General features: G+C 33.5%; 2 protein-coding genes across 2 annotated transcripts in view; one reads left to right on the top strand and one right to left on the bottom strand.

Annotated features, from left to right (window-relative positions):
• Nucleotides 1-19,696, top strand: part of LOC110020050 (protein SUPPRESSOR OF GENE SILENCING 3 homolog) — a 41,558-nt gene that overhangs the window by 8,809 nt on the left and 13,053 nt on the right. The window contains exons 2-3 of the mRNA XM_020718019.1: nucleotides 6,973-7,957; nucleotides 18,569-18,866. Coding sequence (XP_020573678.1) covers nucleotides 6,974-7,957; nucleotides 18,569-18,866 — 1,282 coding nt within the window. The 5' untranslated portion in view covers nucleotide 6,973. The remainder of the gene's footprint in view (nucleotides 1-6,972; nucleotides 7,958-18,568; nucleotides 18,867-19,696) is intronic.
• LOC110020084 lies at nucleotides 2,334-3,743 on the bottom strand. Its single transcript, XM_020718055.1, has 2 exons — nucleotides 3,087-3,743; nucleotides 2,334-2,930 (listed from the first exon to the last, which is right to left on the bottom strand). Exons 1-2 carry the CDS (start codon nucleotides 3,741-3,743, stop codon nucleotides 2,334-2,336), a joined length of 1,254 nt encoding a protein of 417 aa, XP_020573714.1.

Genomic DNA, 19,696 nt, shown 5'->3' with positions numbered 1-19,696 from the left:
GGAGAAAAAAATAATACACTTTCCATAATGATTCCTAGCAATGCCCCCACACCCAACACTAGAAACCTTCCAACTCCCATCAATGTTAAATTTAATCCAACCTCTAGGGGGTGGAGTCCAATTGACCAAAATAGGAGGACGCGAGACTCTTCTAACAGCCACATTCATATTCCCCAATACCAGGAAATAATTAATACCTGAGAAGAAACCTTGTTTGGAATTACCAAGCCTCCATAGCTTATTAATGTAAGAAATGATGTTAGTGAAAACCATCATTTTATGAATCTCCTTGCCCTCATGAATAATATCATTCCTAGCCATCCAGATAAACCAACAAATGATATAAGGATATATTTGCCAGAAGTGTTTTTTCTTACCATCCGGGTTGCAACTCAAGGTGGTGACAGAAAGATTCTTCTCAGGGGAAAGACAAGTGCCAAATCACGTTCCAGCCTTTTCCCAAATATATAAAGCATAGGGGCACGAGAAAAAGATACTTTCAATTGACTCCTCCATCAAACAAAAACAACACCTGGAAGCAATTCTCAAACTTTTCATCTTAAGAATGTCATCAGAAGTAATAATCGAGTGAAATATCCGCCAGGCTAGAAGGACATAGACGGGGTTAAGGCCCTACTCCATACCCCTTCTCCCCAAGAGGTCTTTTGAAAGTTGTGGCGAGCAACATATAAGGATTTAGTAATAGAATTCGTCATAGGCAATTTCAAATGAGGAGTGTCATGCAAGAGAGGATCAAAAGGGATCATAGAAATAAAATTAGCTCCCTCCAAACGCAATATGGAGGAAGATTCAGGAAGATTCCAATGACCATCAACCCAAACATCGGAGACCTTGAGATTAGGAAACCGCAAATCCCTCATGTTCAACAAAGCATGAGACCAACAATCTTGCCAAAAGGAGAGGTTACCTCCACCTACCTCCCAATAAATAAAATCCCTCGCCCAATCTCTAATCTTCAGCACTCTTCCACATTGTGGAGTTACCCAACCGCCAATTAGTCGAAGCAGGGTGAGAGAAACGACAATACTTCCCATGCATAAAATTGACCCATAACGAATCATTCTTTCTAAAATTAAACTATTGTTTGAAGACATTAATATCAACCAAGTGATTCAATAATTTGAAACCCAAACCACCAACGCTTATGAGTTTACAAACAAACATCTTTCCAAGGCAAACATCTTTCCAAGGTAACCATCTTCTACCAGAGTGATTTCCAACCCATAATAACTTATTGAAACATCTTTCAAGAGACAAGATAGTACTCGTTTTGGGTTGAAGAACCTGAAATATATATAAAGGAAGAGACCCAAAAATACTTCTCAACAAAGTAATATGACCCCCAAAAGTGAGGAAGTTATTTTTCCAGTCCATGATTCTTTTTCGAATCTTCTCCACAACCTCGTCAAACTGAATATTTCTCTTCCTGCCTTTGAGGATGAAAACTCCCAGATATTTGAGTGGGAGATTAAAGGGGGAGAAACCCGTATAGTTAGCAATCCAAGAGGCATTAGAGCGATTTATCGTTTTCCCCAAAAAGATATTACATTTACTAGTATTGAATGAAAGACCCGAGATAAGTTGAAAATCAATCATGGCATTATGAATCACCTTCACTGAATTCTTGCTTGCATTAGAAAAGATGATCATATCATCAGCATAGGCCAAGTGAGACACCAACATATTAGATTTGTGAGAATAATGCAGCTTGAAGTTTCTCCTGAAAATATTGTTAAGAAGACGGGAGAGATAATAAAAAATTAAAATGAAAATAGTGAGGGATAAATGATCTCCCTGCTTAATCCCATGGCCCGCACTGAAAAAATCCCGAGAATTGCCATTGATGAGATGCTATACTTATTACAATTAAACCAGGATTTTATAATATTGCAGATCTCTTGAGAGAAGCCACGAGTATGGAGAATCTTCAATATGAAATCCCAACTAACCGAATCATAGGCCTTCCGAATATCCAGTTTAGTAATCATGTTGGCCCCTCTACACTTTTTATCAAGGTCAAGAGGGAGTTCCTGAGCCAGCATAATATTATCAGTAATCCCCCTCCCTTGAATAAAAGTAGACTGATTCAAGGAGATTAACTTGTGAAGATGAGGTTGAAGGCGAATGACCAAAATCTTACTAATCAACTTAGAAATCACAGAGGTGATGGAAATAGACCTAAAATGATCCCAAGAGCTCTTCTGATTGTTCTTAGGAATAAAGACAATAGTTGCAGCCGAAAAATAATTTCCAGGCATTTCCCCTTTAAAGAAACTTTGTATGGCTGCCACAACATGATCCTTAACAATATTTCAACAAGTAATATAGAAAGCAGAAGTAAAGCCATCAGGCCCTGGGGCCTTATTATAATTAATCTCAAGGAGAGTGGAATAAATCTCCTCAATCGTAGGAATAACACAAAGATCCATATGCACCATATGATGTCTCACATCTTCAAACAAAGAGACATCAATATCGTCCGTCGTCTCATGAAACTCAAAAAGTTTAGCAAAGTGTGACACAACATTCTCCCCCAATTTCCTCATCTCAGTAATCCAATGCCCCTCATTGTTTTTAATTCTCATAACGATGTTATTAGCTCTTCTTTGTTTGATACAATCATGAAAATACTTAGTATTTCTATCACCTTGAGTAAAGTGAGTTTCCCTCGCCTTTTGTTGAAGCAACTCCTCCCAAAGAGAAGCCTCAAGAAGTTCTTTATTAGCATCCTCTAACTTGTGAATAATGTCAATGGTGTTATCATCAAGAGCTTGAAGATTACTTACCCTTTGTTCAACTTTTTTAACTCTAGCATCAACGTCTCCAAAAACATCCCAATTCCAAGATCTCAAAACAGTCGCAACCCTCTTGTGAAGTTTCCAAAGAACATACCAAACGTTACCCCTCTCCTAAAAAATCCAGTTAGCCGCAACAAATCTCAAGAAATCATTATGTCTAGCCCAGACATTTAAAAACTGAAGGTGGTAGATAGAGGGCTTTTTATAAAAATCAAATGATAAGAGAATAGGACTGTGATCCGATCCTATTTTGGAAAGGTACTGCACTTGAGAGAAATCATAAGAGGTGTTCCACTGCTGATTAACAAGGCATCTATCAAGTCTTTCAAAGAGCTTGCCCCTCTTCCAAGTAAATTTAGAGCCTATAAACCCCAAATCCGAGATACCAACAAGAGCCATAGACTCATTAAAATTATTAGTTAAAGTGAAATCAAATCTTCTGCCACCAAGCTTCTCAGGCTCATGCATCACCATGTTGAAATCACCACCAACCATCAAGTTTTGATTGATAGAAGTTCCCATAACAACAAGCTTGTGCCAGAGGTCAGCTCTTGCAACATTAGAAGTCCCAACATAAGCAAAGTTAAGAAAGCCAGAGAACATATCCATATTGAAATTGGTATGAACAAACTGTCTGTCATCCGTAATGATGTCAACTGTAACATGCTTTCTCCAAAACAACCAGATTTTGTTAGAACAATTAGCAAAAAAATTGAAGTTTTTGAATTTACCCAAAATACGATCATCCGGGGAGGCGACCAAGGGTTCCAAAATAGCAAGCATATCCACCTTATGAATCCTAGACAAAAGTTTATGTCTACCAAGAGATTGAGGATCCGCAATTTCCCTGATATTCAAGATAAGAATATTAAACATAAAAAGACAAATTACCCTTCCTAGAGTATCTAGGTCGGGATCGTCCATTTTCATCATAAGAGAAAAATTGATTATTATCTAACCCATTACTCCTACTGCAAAAATTTTGAATCTCCTTATGAGACTTATTTTTCCTTCTGTGATATTTTTGTACATGTCATTCATCCCTCAAAATTTTTGAAATATCATCTAAAGGGAGTTCTAAGAGATTATCATTGAGATTAGAAATGAGAGATATGTTTTCCATATTGTGGGCATCAGAGAGGGATGGCAAGGATGGGCGCGCCCCTTCATCACAAACCAGGATAACAGGATCCTGCCCAAAAACCATACCTGTAGCCAAATCATCAGCCAAAACCGTACCTTCATCCCTAGCCGGGATAACAGAATATTGTACAGAAACACCATCTTGATTACTGGCAGCCATCGAATTAAGAGGAGGGGAGGAAATAGGAATAATAGGAAGCGCCAGACCATTAAAAACCTGCGTATTAGTCTCACTAGGTGCAATACCATTAGAAACAATGAACCCTCAGTATTCGAAACAGTTATAGGAGTAGTGATAGGAGGATTGGAGGGAGCAGAGTCAGGACATCAATCCTACCCTTTGTCACATGCATAAGGGAAACACACCCCCCCCCCCCTCTCACGTGGGGGGGGGGGGGGGGGGGGGGGGGGGGGGGGCATCAACTGGTACAGACCTAGCAGCCGCACCATCAGGCCCCTCGGCTGAATCTCTCCCTTTTCCTTAAATCAGGATTAAACTTGAAACAATGCTCTTGATCATGTCCAAACATCTGACAATGTTTACAATAGGAAGGGTGTTGCTTTAAACTTACCTTCTGCCAGTAACTTATATGCTCCGAACCGATCCAGACCTCATCCGGAGGAGGTAAAGTGACATCCCTTTCGATCAGAACTCTAGCCAAGGACGGTCGCGTAAGCTTATACATAGGAGCATCTAATTTCAGCGGTCTCCCAAACATAGCCACTATAGAGAAAAGAACCTCATGATTAAAAAGATGAACTTTCATATAAGGGAACCTGATCCGGACAGGGTTGACAGGAGCCTCTGCCTGAGGGTCAAAACTAGAAGACCATTTTAGCACCTTCATCCCAACGTTCTCAAACCAAACCATACGCCTAACAAACAACGGAGTATAATCTTCCTTGTTTGCTAACTGAATCAAAATGTGTCTTCCATTCAACAGACCAATTTTCTACTCTCCCGTGAGCTTCATTTGCTCAAAGTGTTGTCTAAGAAAATCTAGCTTAGGAATACGATAAATGAACTTTCCGACCAGATGTAAATGACAAGAAGAGGCAAGTTCAACATTCTCAGCATCAGTGAGAGAGGAAGAGAGCAAGCTTTCCCTTTCCCCCTTTCCGGCCGGGGCGACGAACAAAAGAGGAGACAAAATCGAGCTCGAGATTTTCGTAGAAAACAGAGGGGAAGTTTGGAACACCATCAGCGGTGACGTTGGCGTAAGAGCGAGGCCTCCGACTCACCTCACCACGGCCGCCAGCCGTGACGGCGGTAAACCCACAAGAACGAAGGACCCCCAAAATCGCCATAGAAACGCAAACCCTAGCAGCAGAGACTGAGATATCGCGAATCGAAAAAAAAAAAAATCGAAAAAAAAAATATATATATATATATATATAACAATTTCGCGTACACTTATCTATTATTATATAGATGTATTTTAACTTGCCCAATTTCATTAAATAAAGTTATTGAGTTTATATTCCACATTGATAACTTTTTTTCTTTCTCTTGCTTTTGCAAATCACCAAAATATTTCATCTCTGGCTCTATTATTTTTTTTTTCTCATAGCAATTCCTTAAATTTAATTTAGGAGGCGATTGCGATCTTTCAGTGTTGTCGGTGACGTTTATATTTCAGAATGGCTGAAGATTTGTTCAATTCTTTTTACATGTGCATCAATCTCTGTTTGTGTAATGCTTTATTTGTTGTCCACTATTTTCATCTTTTTGGATCGAGTTGACTTGCAAAATATATATGGAGGTCAACAATGTCTAATTTGTATAAACTTAGGAGCATATGAAAACCACTAACAAAATATATAGAGAAAATTGTGTCAAGGTAGAAATTTATTGAATTAAGAAAATTAGGTTTCATTGCCAATGCTTGGAGTTGTCTTTCTCCAAAATTAAATTGGTACACTAACAAAATATATGGAGAAAATTGTGTCAACGAGGGAATTTATAAAATTTATGAAATTAGGCTTCATTGCCAATTCTTGGAGTTGTCTTTCTCCAAAATTAATTTGGCATACTTAAATTGCTCACAAAGAGAGCATGCATCTAAGTTGCACAAATGTAGCCAAAACCTAGAGGAAAATTTTATTTTATAAAAAATCTCCAATTATTAGATTTGATTGGCGCAAAGTCAGCTTGGTTTATCTCTAAACCTTGAAATCTCTATTTATGGACTTTTCATCCATATATTAGTAGATTCGATTGGCTCTCTTTAATAGTTTCCTTTTGCGGATTCTCAAAATCAGTCTAATTTATTTGAGATAGTCATTAAGTTCAAACTTCACCAAAATCCACAGTAAAAAAAAAATTAAATTAGCCGGATAACATGTTTTGTATGCCTGAAATTTCACAAAATTGCCACTTGAAGGGTTCAAACATGAACCGCTCCAATAGAAATCCCAAGTTGCAGGTAGAAAACCACACCATAGCAGAACCTAAAAAAAAATTCAGAGATACTCTAGAGGGGGCTGCCGTTCCACATGACCCTGTCTTAACTTTGTTTTGTTTCACAACAATTCTCCCTGCATAATCTTTCATTTGTGCCTCTCTACCGCTATTCTCCTTGCACATTCTTTCGTTTGTTCACTGGTTATTTTGGTTCATAAGCTGTTATTATTTAGTTCATACTACTGTACCTTTTGCTTCCTGGGAAGGTGGAATGGTCTAATCATCCATTAAGTAGTTTGTAAAATTTTCTTTGTTGTGGAATGCGCAAGCCACCTTAGTCTCTTGAAAAATTACCTGATAGTTCGCTTGGAAAAAATAAAACCATAAGTCATACTTATTGTGGCTTGTTTTAGTCAAATGTAAGCATGAAGTTGCATGCTTACGTTGGAATTTTCTTTCTGTTTTGGTTCTTGTATGAATAAAAATGCAATTCTACTTTCTGACGTTCAAAAGAATTTCTTAGTTTACATTGTAACTTTAGTATAGCTCCCTTTTTAGGCTATGGTACACTTGATTGCGGAATGCTACTGACTAAATATCTTGCAGAATGAATTCAAAGAAGGTTGGTGGCAAATCTCCTTCAGCTGCTGGTACTTCTTTTAAGAAAGCAAACTACTTTCAAGCATCCGGTTCTGTTAGCAGCTATCCTAAACTTGAACAATCTACTAGTGACATGGGAAAATTGACCACAGATCCTGCAGAGAATGACAAATGGGAAGTAAGTGGAAAAAAGAAGAATAAAGTTGGTGCTGTTACTGGGAAGCAAGGGAGTTCAAGTTCTGTTCCTAAAACATGGGTTCAGCATGGAAATGTGAAATCTTCTACTAGTTGGGCCGATATTGCTGATTCCCAAGCAGCAGTTGGCAAGTGGAATCCAAAGCAACAATCAGGGATTAGAAATTGTGTAACTGCTTCTACGACTCTGCATTCTCCTACGGTACCTCCACCTTTGCAACATGGCTGGCAGTGGGGTGCAAGAGGGGGATCTGCTCCTCAAAAGAATGAGAACATCTCCACAAGTTCTGTTGTTGACCCTACTAACAATCAACCTGAAGGTTTTTCAGACGATGATGATGATGCTGCTTTGGTGGATGGAAGTGAAGATGAGTTTTCTGATGATTATGATTCTGATGCTAGCCAAAGGAGTCACGAGACTCGAAAAATGAATAAGTGGTTTAAGGGATTCTTTGAAAATTTGGATAAACTGTCAGTGGATGAAATGGGTGAACCAACCAGGCAATGGCACTGCCCAGCATGCCATAATGGCCCAGGCGCAATTGATTGGTATGATGGCCTCCAACCCTTGATGACGCATGCAAAGACAAAAAGATCAACAAGACCTTTGCTTCATCGGGAGCTTGCTCAACTTTTGGATGAAGAGCTTCGTAGGAGGGGAACTTCAGTGATTCAAGCTGGTGAAGTATTTGGTAAGTGGAAGGGCCTGCGTGAGTCAACAACTGATCGTGAGATTGTGTGGCCTCCTATGGTAATTGTCATGAACACAAAACTTGAGAAAGATGAAAATGACAAGGTAAATCAATAGGGCTTTGACACAATTCTATTCTTTTTAGCCATTTGATAGCTTCTTTATCACATAAGTTTCAAATGTGGATTTATTAAATAACTCTTTCCTACCGGTGCTTCTTTTCAAGGGATTGATATCTTCTACTTCGCCAAACAAGTATATTCCCCATTGTTTTCAATTGATTTTTTAGTATCAAACTTGGCCTTTTGGTTGTGGATTTAGAGAATGGGATGTTTCCTCGATGGTTTTTTTTTTCATTTATTAAATTTTGATCGTTGATGTAATGGGAAGCAACTCTTTCTCTTATTTCTCGATTGAAAATATATGTTACATATTTATATATATTCCCATCTTTATAAATTAAAAATATTTCTAATATAGAAAAGAACATGTAATTAGATCTCTAATTAGATTATCTAATATTAAGTGGCATTTTCGGATCCACTTTTTGTTTTTTTGTTTTTTATATTTGAATACAAAAAGTAGGGAAAAAAAACAGTGTTTGCTTATCTGTTTTTTAGTTTTTGGAGGAACACTTCTATTTTTAAAATACTTAACAAATAAAAAATATGTTTAGTGTTGGAAATGATTTTGGAGAAATAATTTCGCTGATAAGATTCGTCGCATATCACTTTCAGTAACAATAATAATGTCATCATCATAAATTACTAATAGAATTATCCCAGAGGCTGTTTGCTTGTAGAATGCAATGTGATACTTTTAACTTTCTACATTTCAATCTCTTCTAATGCTTGGCTAACTTCTCTAAACCATGCTCGTGGACTTTGCTTAAGTACATATAATGACCTAAAATACAACATATATTCCCAGACTCTTCCCGAGCAATAAATTCAGGATGTTGCTCCATATAAACTTCTTCTAACAGATCATCATGCAGAAATATATTCTTTATTTCAAGCTGGTGCAAGTGTTAATTATTTATTGCCCACAACGACAATAATAGGCGAACTGAAGTTAATTTAGTTATTGAAGAGAATGTGTCCAAGCAATCAACCCATAGTTTGAATATAAACCTTACAATCAACCGATCTTTTGAGACGAGCTACAAATCCTTCAGAATGAAACTTAACTGCAAAGACCCATTAACTTCCAACAATCTTCTTGTCAAGAGGTAGTTTAATTGTTCCCAAATTCCATTTAAAGTTAAGGCATTTATTTTATCAAGCGTCACTATCTGCCAGTCAAAATTGGATAAGGCTTGCTGAACAAATTTTGGGACCTTAACAAAGTCAGAAGTAATAAAAGGGCTGAAAATAGATGATAACTGCTTATAGTTAACACACGAGGAAATGAGATAAGCGCTTTGGCATTTATCTCTTCGAAGACAATAAGTAAATCAAGGCCACTGGGAAGAGGATCTACCGAAGAAGATGATACGAGTGCTGGACTAGGATTAGGAGGATGGGGACTTCTCGAGTAAACATTAGTGATAAGTGGTCTAAGCTGTGGGATTGGTGGTGGAAGTGGATTTGAACTAATGATGTGATGCATTAACAACTCATCAGAATGTTGTAGGTTCATACAACAATGAGTTATTAAAGAATGACATTTATTCATAAAAAGTGACATCAATAGAGACCATGTACATCTTTAAGAGGGGAAAATTATTGATGTATTTTTGCAAACGAGATTATTCTAAAAGATGCACCTTAATGACTTGTGGTCCAATTTAGAGACCAGTGGAAGAGTATCACTAACAAAATAATTACACTAAAACAATAAAAGGCATATGATTGATCAAAAAGCTTGTGGTAGAAATTTCATCAATTCACAACTGTTTGGGTACATTAGTTCGAAACAAAAGAGTTCTAACTGTCTCAAAAAATGTTTATTTATTTTCTTAGTTACTTTATTTTGGAATGGAATATCAACATAGGATAATTGGTGAAATATTCCTTTTTGTATGACATACGTTTGAGTATGTGCAGAAAAAATATTTTTTGGCATTGTCACTTCTCAGATATTTAACATAAATATTGAATTGAATTCTAATTTTAGTATAATGAATGAAAATGAGACAACAACTTAGTACAAAATTTCATAAAATAAAGCAAAGTCTTATGATAAAAATCATCAACAAAAGTGAAAATATCAAAAATCATTAAATAAAATAGGATAAGGTCCCCATCATCATAATGAATTCACTCAAAGTTATGATCAATTTTTTTGTTAATTCTGGGAACAAAAGACAAACAATGACGTTTAGCAAGTTGAAACAACTCATAATCTAAAGGTGATAATTGTTGAAATTCGGGGTGTATAAAGTAAGACAATTATATTGGAATAATCATAGATAAAAGTGATAAAATATCAAAATTCATTAGGTAAATAGGGGAAGGTCCCCATCATCATAATGAATCAACTCAAAGTTTTGATTTGGTCTTTTATTAGTTATGGGAACAAAAGACAAATGATGATGTTTAGCAAATTGACTCGACTCACAATTTAAATGTGATAATTTGCTGAATTTGAGGGTATAATTTTTTTAGCATTAATAGTGGCATTGGAATATAAGTTCTCTCAATTGTAAATTAATGGAATTAGTTGATATTATGATTCTTAGAAAGATCAATATCTTATGTATTTAATAAACTAAATGGGTTGAAGAAGAGACAAAAGAGATTGATAACTTCGATTTTTAAACTTTGGTATTCTGGTAAAAGTCGCACTAGAAATGATGTAGGTGTAATTATAGATAAGAGTTTGAAAAATAATGTTGTAAAAATTAATAGAGTTGGAGATAGAATTATTGCCCTTAAGAATTTTATTGATACTAAGATTTTTAATATTATAAGTGTTTATGTTCCTCAAGTAGGTTTAGATATAGGGTCTAAAAATAAATTCTAGAATGACTTAGAAGACTTAATACAAATAATACCTCTTTAAGTAAAATTTTATTGGTGGAGATTAAATTGGACATGTCGGTATGTTGGTAGAAGATTTCAGAAATATTCATAGTGGCTACAGTTTTGGAGTGACTAATCAAGAAGGTAGAGACATTTTAGATTTTGATTTAGCGTGTGATTTTGTTATTAAATCAAGTAGGTAAAGACATTTTAGATTTTGATTTAGTGTGTGATTTTGTTATTATTAATACTTTATTCAAGAAAAGAGATGAGCATTTATTACTTATAAGAATGGATCTAATAAAACACATTGATTTTTTTCTTATGAGAAGAAGATATCGGCGAGATTGTAAAGATTGTAAGGTCATTCCAAGTGAAAATTTAAGTACCCAACATCAATTATTAGTTCTAAATTTTAAGATGAAGAGTTGTAAAATAAAAAAACTACGACTCATCATCGTAAAATTAGATGAGAGAATCTAAAAGACAAATAAAATTATTTTTATGTGTGAAATTCAAGATTTCAAAATTTGGGATGTTCTTGAAGAAGTAAATATTATGTGGGATAAAGTAACAAACACTATTAAACAAGTAGCGAAATTTATACTTGGAGAATCAAAAGAAAAAGTTTCTATAAATAAAAATAGTTGGCGGCGAAAAATTTGTTTAAATGTAAAAGTTTAGATAATTGGGAAAAATATGAAAATGACCCACAAAGAGTATAAAAGACAATCTGTGACGCTAAAAATTTTTGTTTTAATGATCTTTATTATAGATTATATACTAATGAGAGTGAAAATATATGTATGAACTAGCCAAACAAAGAGAAAATAAAAGTAAAAATTTAACTCAAGTAAAGTGTATTAAAAATGAAAATCAAAAGTGTTTTTCTTAGAAAAAGATATTCAACATAAATGAGTGAGTTATTTTGATAAAATTTTTAATAAAGTTTCTGAAAATACAATCGATCTTAGTGATTTTAATATTATTAATAATAATAAGACATCCCATTTTTATCATCATATTAGTAGAAAAGAAGTTGATAAGGTTTTAAAGAAAATCAATAGTGGAAAGTCTGTAGGACCTGATGATATCCCAATTGAAGTGTGGATATATTTTGAAGATTTGAGAGTTTCTTGGCTTATTTAACTCTTTAATATTACTTTAATTACTAAAAATATGTCTGATGAGTGGAGGAAGAATATTTTTGTCCCCATTTCTTAGAATAAAGGGGTTGCACAATAGTGCAAATTATAGAGGAATGGAGTTGATGTGTCATACTTTAAAATTATGGGGGAGGGTAATTGAACATAGGTTAAGATGTATTACAAAGATTTCTCATAATCTTTTTGGATTTATGTCGGGAAGGTCTACTATGGAAGCTATACATTTATTGAGCGGTTTGATTGAGAAGGATCTACATTTGCTATTTATTGATTTAGAAAAAGCTTACGATAAGGTTCAAGGAGATATCCTTTGGAGAGTTCTTGAGAAGAAATGTGTTGATATGATTTATATTCAAGTGATTAAAGATATGTATATTAGAGTTGTTGCTTGTGTTCAAACTGAAGGAGGATTGACCAAATATTTTCTTTTTTTGTTGGATTACATCAGGGGCCCATATCTTTTTGCTTTAGTTATGGATGGTCTTACTGGACATTTATAGAAGGATGTATCTTAGTGTATGTCTTTTCCTTGATGATATCCTTCTCGTGGATAAGACGAGAGAAAAAGCCTAGGAAAAACTTGAATTATGAAGGTCTACATTGGTTTTAAAGGCCTTCATTTGAGTAGAACTACAACTGAATATGAAATGTAATTTTAGTAGTAGTAGCTCTAGTGACAGAAGTGTAACTTTGGGTGATCAAATTATTAAAAAAAACGCGTGCAAATTCCTCCATCACGCCTTTAACATAATCACAATGAGTCATATGTCCAGGCTGACCAGGTCATAGTTCCATATTTGTATCAAAAGTTGGGCATTAACTTTCATTCCCTCATAATAATTTAGATCAGTCTCGGAGGAGGGGTTTTTAAAGAGGTCACTCTAGAAAAATATTTTTCAAGTGGCCTCACAGTTATATTATGGTAAAATAATTGATGTCATTTAACTTTTCATCTGTAATTTTAGTCACTGTTGAAATCAAAACCTTCACAACATGTTTTTGTTTAATAGCCATGCTTATCACAAATGATGGCCTCCTTAATGTGATGGTATAGAAGAGATAGTGCAGACGAGTCGAATGGCGAAACGAACTCCATAGACAAGCATTACTGAGCTGTAGGAGACAAATGACCCATCGAACGGTTCAACAATCGCTGAAGACAAATAAACATGATGAGTAACACCGTAGGAGACGACCTCTCAGGATAGTCGACGACACTCAAGAGACCGACATTGTAGGATGAAGATGAAGATTTGGATGATGTCATTACCCCGTCGTGGGATGAGGAGGAAGCTTTGAACTGTGTAGACAAAGCAACACGATGTAGACCGAACCGAAAGATGCATACAAAGCGATGAAATAAGAGGAAGCTTCAAGCGGTGCAGGCGAAGCCACATGAGTCAAATTGAGTTGAATGGCCTAAACAAAGCAATTGAAGTAGACATGGATGACCGTCACATACTAAGATGCAACATGGAATGACAAGCAACATAATTAAGGCTAAACATGCGTGCGGGGAACAAAGCCAAACCAAGGAGGGCGAAGAGCCATGCCTAACTTTGCTATCATGTGAAGGAAATTCGTTCTTTCTCTTTTTTCTTAATTGAAAACATATGTTACATATTTATATACAATCCCATCTCTATAGATTAGGAATATCTATAATATAGAAAAAAAAATATTGTAATTATATCTCCTCTAATTTGATAACCCAATATCAAACTTCCTAATTTATAAGCTTCATAATATACAAACTTAAGATTTATTACTTTCCATAACGGTTGATAATACATATTACTACTTCCATCGACATCAACCCACATCTGCAATGTTAGCTTGATCGTATTCTTAGTTCATGAATCCTTTTTTTGCATTCTATCATGATATGTCTTGTGGGTGATGTAGTTCTTTAATTATGTGTTGTTAAGGGATTTTTCAAGGCCGCATAATGGAGGTTGATGATACGGTCATTTGGTGGGGATATTCAACTTTGCTAAAGCCAAGATTGGCACATTTATTTCTTATTGGTCATATGTAGATGTTTGCTAGTGGTATTTAATAATTTTCACTACCATTGTTGAGTTCCAAATCCCAGATGCAAAAAGTGAAAGAGTGCATTTGATAGTCGATAGTCAGCGTAAAATTTTGTCAAAAAAATTGACATAAATCTCTTAAATCATTGTATTAATGCTTGGGTGTACCCTGGACACACTGTGTGGAGTGAATACAGTGAAAAGTGTGCAAGGGTCATTGCACCGACCTCAGGTATAGTTAGGGTTGTAAACAAATCGAGCCTGAGCGAGCTCAGGCTTGTCTCGTGTTCGGCTTGTTCGAAATTGGCTCGTGTTCGAAATAGCTCGTGACCAGTGTGTTCGTGTTTGACTCGAAAACTTATTCATGTTCGTGTTCCGCTTAAAATTGGCTCGTTAAAATATAAATATATTATAATAATTAATTTTTAGATAAAATTAAAATAATAATTTTTTTAAAAAAAAGTTGTATTAATAATTTAATTCCAAGCAAATATCAAGAATAAATTTCATAAAACATAGATTAACTAAAAAAATTAATTAATTATAATTTATTATATTTAATTTTATAAATATTTATTATGTATATATTTATTTATTTATTTACTTTCGAAATATAATGGTTCTCACATTACAGACTGATGTAAGCAAAAAAAGTTCGTCCATGAAACTAATAATAAGTTGGAAACCTATAATATAAATACTTTCACATATAATTTAATGAAATTAGTATATATTATTATTTATAGGAAGATAAAAATCTTATGCATTCAAAAAACTAAATGGGTTGGAGAAAATGTTAATGAAATTGATAGCTTATTTTGGTTCATGTAGGAGTTATACTAGAAACGGTACATATATAATTATAAAAAAGTGTTTGAAAGATAATGTTGTAAGAATTAATAGAATTGAAGATAAAATTATATCTCTAAAAATTGTTATTGATACTAAAATTTTAATGTTACAAGTGTTTTTGTTCTTCAAGTAGATTATATATATCTATAAAAAAAGAAATTTGGAGACAAATGATATCTCTATAAGAAATATATATTTTTTTGGAAGATTTAAATGGACATGTTGGCATAGTATGATTTTGGAGTGACTAATGAAGAAAGTAGTCATATTAAATTTATAATTTAGATTATGATTTTGTGATTGCTAATGTTTTTTTTAAAAAAAAAAAAGATATGAGGATATTATCACTTATAAGAATGAATCAAATAAAACACAAATTAATTATTTTATCTTGAGAAAAATAAATCGTCGAGATTTTAAAGATTGTAAGGTCATTTCAAGTGAGACTTTAAGTGTCAAATATTGATTATTAGTTTTGGATTTTAAGATGAGGGGTGAGAAAGTGAAAAATACAGTTAAATATTGTCATAGAATTAGAGGAGAGCTTTAAAATTTAAAATAAATTTATTTTTATGAGTAAATTTCAAAAGCTTATTATTTAGGATGTTAATGAAGAAACTTAAATAATGAGTACTATTAAACAAGTTGCAAAAGATGTGTTTGAGGAATCAAAAGAAAAAAAAATATGAATAAATATGGTTGATGATTAAAGAATAATATGCAAGAGAAAATTTAAAAAAAAGTTATTTTATAAAAATTAGTTTCGATGTAAAAACTTGAAAAATTTGGAGAAATATAAGGTGGCCCGTATAAAGTATAAGAGAATAATTTGCGATGCTAAGAATTTTGTTTGTAATGATCTTTATAATAGATATATTAGATATTAAAGATGATGAAAGATGTATGTATTATCTCGCGACAAAAAAAAGTAAAGATTTAGTTTAAGTTAAATATATTAAGGTGAAAAAAAAAACTTTTCTAGATAAAGATATTCAACATTTGTGGGTGAGTGTTTTGATAAATTTTTTAATGAATATTGTGAAAATATTATCATATTTAGTGATCTTAATATCATAAATAATAACAAAAATTTTTATTTTCATTGTTGTATTAGTAAAACGAAAGTTAAGGATGCTTTAAAAAATGAAGTGTGGAAAAAAACATTAGAACCTGATAGTATTCCAATTGAAGTGTGGAAATATTTAGGAGATTCGAGAATTTTTTGGCTTACTAAACTTTTAATTTTTTTTTGAAAATTTTAAAAATATCTGATTAGTGGAGAAAGAGTGTTGGTTTCTCCTTTTAAGAATAAATGGGATGCAAGTACAAATTATAAAGGAAGTAAGTTAATGTGTCATACATTAAAGTTATGGGATGAAATAATTGAACATAAGTTACATCGTGATGCTAAATTTCTCTAAATCAGTTTGGATTCATGTCAGACAAGTTTAATATGGAAATTATACATTTATCGAGATGTTTCATGGAAAAGTACAGATACAATAAAGAGAACCTTCATATGATTTTTGTTGATTTAGAAAAAGCTTATGTTAATGTTCTGGAGAAATATTTTGGAGAGTTCTAGAAAAGAAAGGTATTGTTATTGTATACATTTAAGTCATGAAAGATATGTATACTAGTGATGTCGCTTGTCTTTGAACATACGAAGAATTGGCCAAGTATTTTCCTATTTTAGTTGGATTACATGAAGGATCAACTTTAAGCGCATATCCTTTTTGCTTTAGTTATAGATGTTCTTAATTGACATTATTAGGAGGATGTACCTTGGTGTATGCTTTTCATTGGTGATGTCCTTCTTTTGGATATGACTAGAGAGAGAATTCAGTGAAAGCTTGATTTATGTGGGTAAACTTTAGATCTAAAGGCTTTCATTCGAGTAGATCTAAAATTGAATACATGGAATGCAATTTAGTGGTATATCTAGTGGCGGGGTTGTAACAATTGTATATCTCGTCATTAGTAGGCGTGAACGGCTTAGATACATCGGGTCTATTGTTTAAAGTGATGGTGATGTAGATGAGGATGTTATTTGTAGAATTCAAGTTGGATGGTTGAAGTGGAGGAATACATCAAGCCTAATGTGTTATAGAAAAGTAATGCTTAAAAGGAAAATTTTATAAAATGGTGGTGAGACTTGCGATGTTTATGGTGTTGTTGGCCTATAAAAGAGAACTATAAAATTAAGTGTTTTTGAGATGAGAATGCTCTGGTGGATGAGTGGCTTTACACTTAGAGACAAAATGCTCCAGCGATAAACAATATTAGAGTGTCATCTTTAGATGGTTTAGTCACGTTAAATATCAACCATCTGATGGCTCTCTTAGGATAGTATCTATTTTAAATTTGAATTTTGTTTGTAAAGGTTGACCTAAAAAAGACTTGGGCATCTTGTATAAAAAATGATCTTAATTTATTATAATTAAATGAAAATATGACGCTTAATGGGACACAATGGAGAAAAAGAATTCATGTAGCCGACCCCACGTAGGGGATAAAGTTTTGTTATTGTTTTTGTTTCATATTTGTGTGGTATAATTTTGTTGAGTGTTTGTTCCATTGACATTAATGATTGTTAGAATTTCGTAGAGTAAAAGTCTAAAATAGTCCTTCGACTATTAAGAAGTGTCCAATTTAGTTTCATAATTCTAGAATGTTCCAATTTAGTTAGACTATTAAAAGTTACTCTAAATTATTCCTAAATTATATTTTTCGTTAGGTAATTTTGAAAGACGAAAATACTCTTCAATTCATGGAGGCCACTATTAAAGTTTAATAGTCTGGAACCATGCTATTAAAAGTTGCTCCAAACTGGTTCTAAATCATATTCGGTCTTATAAATATGGCTATGGCCTACACTAGCGTACACTATCAAAATTTTTCATTTGAATAAAAGATGATGACAGTTGTGAAGAGATTTATTAATGTAGATTAAAAATTATAACTTTTCAATAACAAATAAAAATATATTTATATACAACCCACATAAAGTTTGAATAATTACTTACAAACGAAAATACCCTTCAATTCATTGCAGACCATCACTAAATTTAACGGAAGATATGATATAGGACCAATTTAGAGCAGCTTTTAATAGCCTGAGACTAAATTAGAGCATTCTGAAATTTTGGGACTAAATTTGATTCTTTTTAATAGTGCAGGGGCTATTTTAGACTTTTACAAATTTTATATGAACTGGATATGTGAAATAGTCCTTTAGCAACATCAAATAAACAATTCATTTTGGTTTTGTATTTCTATGTTATTTATCTCTAAATATGAACCATTTATTTCTGATTCATTCTATCTTTCTGCTTAATTTTGGATGTAGACCTTTCCTACTAAAAGCGGCACATAACATATAGCTTGATGCATGGAATCCGTGAATTTTGAAGTAATTTACTAAGGTGATAACAAGTGATTAAACAAGTGTTTTACTCGCATATTTCGACATAAATTCTAATATTTTTGGCATGGAAATGAAGGCTTCATTTATTCTTTTCCCTAAGCCCTGTATATCATTTTTTTTCTAATATTTTTGGCATGAAAATGAAGGCTTCATTTAATCTTTTCCTAAAGCCCTGTATATCATTTTTTTTCCACCATTTGGTGGACTTGCCTTCTACATTTCCACCGGAAATGGTTTATGATCCATTTTTGCATTGTTGGCTATTTTTGCAGTGGATTGGAATGGGGAACCAAGAATTGCTGGAGTATTTTGACTCGTATGCTGCTAAAAGGGCTCGTCATTCATATGGCCCACAGGGTCATCGTGGAATGAGTGTGTTAATTTTTGAGTCCACTGCAATGGGCTATATGGAGGCTGAACGATTGCACAAGCATTTTGTGGAGCAAGGAACCAGCAGGGAGGCATGGGAGCGTAGTAATCATGTGCTATTCTGCCATGGTGGTAAACGACAATTATATGGATACTTGGCACGGAAGGAAGATTTGGATAGTTTTAATCAACATTCTCAAGGTATTATTTGTTGTCAACTATTTTATCTTCCCTCGTGTTGCAAGGTTAGCAGACTCACTCTTACTAGAAGTTTATTGGTAAATTTTCTTTATGCTTAATTCACTGGAATGCATCACCTCTTTTGGATTAGATCTCATGCCAAGTAAGATGTACTCCTGCTTTCATACTAGAATTATCTCCCCGATTACAATTTATTGGAGAGTAAGGATTCGTTATGCTACATTTTACTGAAACACTCCACATCCTTCAAAAAGCTTTGTTGCGGGGACGTTCTCTTATGTATTTTGGCTTTTATTTTTTCATTGCCTTAACCCTATATAGTAAATGTACTTAATAACTTTAGGAAACATGTAATGAAATATACAGAATTTTGCGCACCCAAAAGTATGGTTGTAAACGAGCCGAGCTTGAGCGAGCCCGATCATTGTTCGTGTTCGGCTCATTTGATTATTTATCTATTCGCATTGAGCTTGTGTTTGAAATTGTTTGTGAACAAGATGGTTTTTTTGGTTTGAATTGATTTGTTCGTCTTATGCTTAAGTTCATCTCGAGATGTGCAAATTAAAACATAGTAATAAATTTAATTATTTTTTAAAAGAAAATATTAAAAAAAAATCATTTCAAGTAACAAAAAATATTTTTTCTTCAACTGATTTTTTTCAATTTATAATAACAATCTCAATTCAAATTTAAAACCGAAATTTAAAGTTTGACACAACAAATAAGTAATGCATTACAAATAAAAAGGAAAACCTTTAGCTTTTCTCCAATATTCTCCAAACTTTCATGATATTCCTGCACATTGAAAAAAAAAACAACAAAAAAAAGCA

Source organism: Phalaenopsis equestris, unplaced genomic scaffold, assembly GCF_001263595.1.
Source record: "Phalaenopsis equestris unplaced genomic scaffold, ASM126359v1 Scaffold000090, whole genome shotgun sequence".
Classification (NCBI taxonomy): Eukaryota; Viridiplantae; Streptophyta; class Magnoliopsida; order Asparagales; family Orchidaceae; genus Phalaenopsis; species Phalaenopsis equestris.
This window is presented reverse-complemented; position numbering and strand designations above follow the sequence as displayed.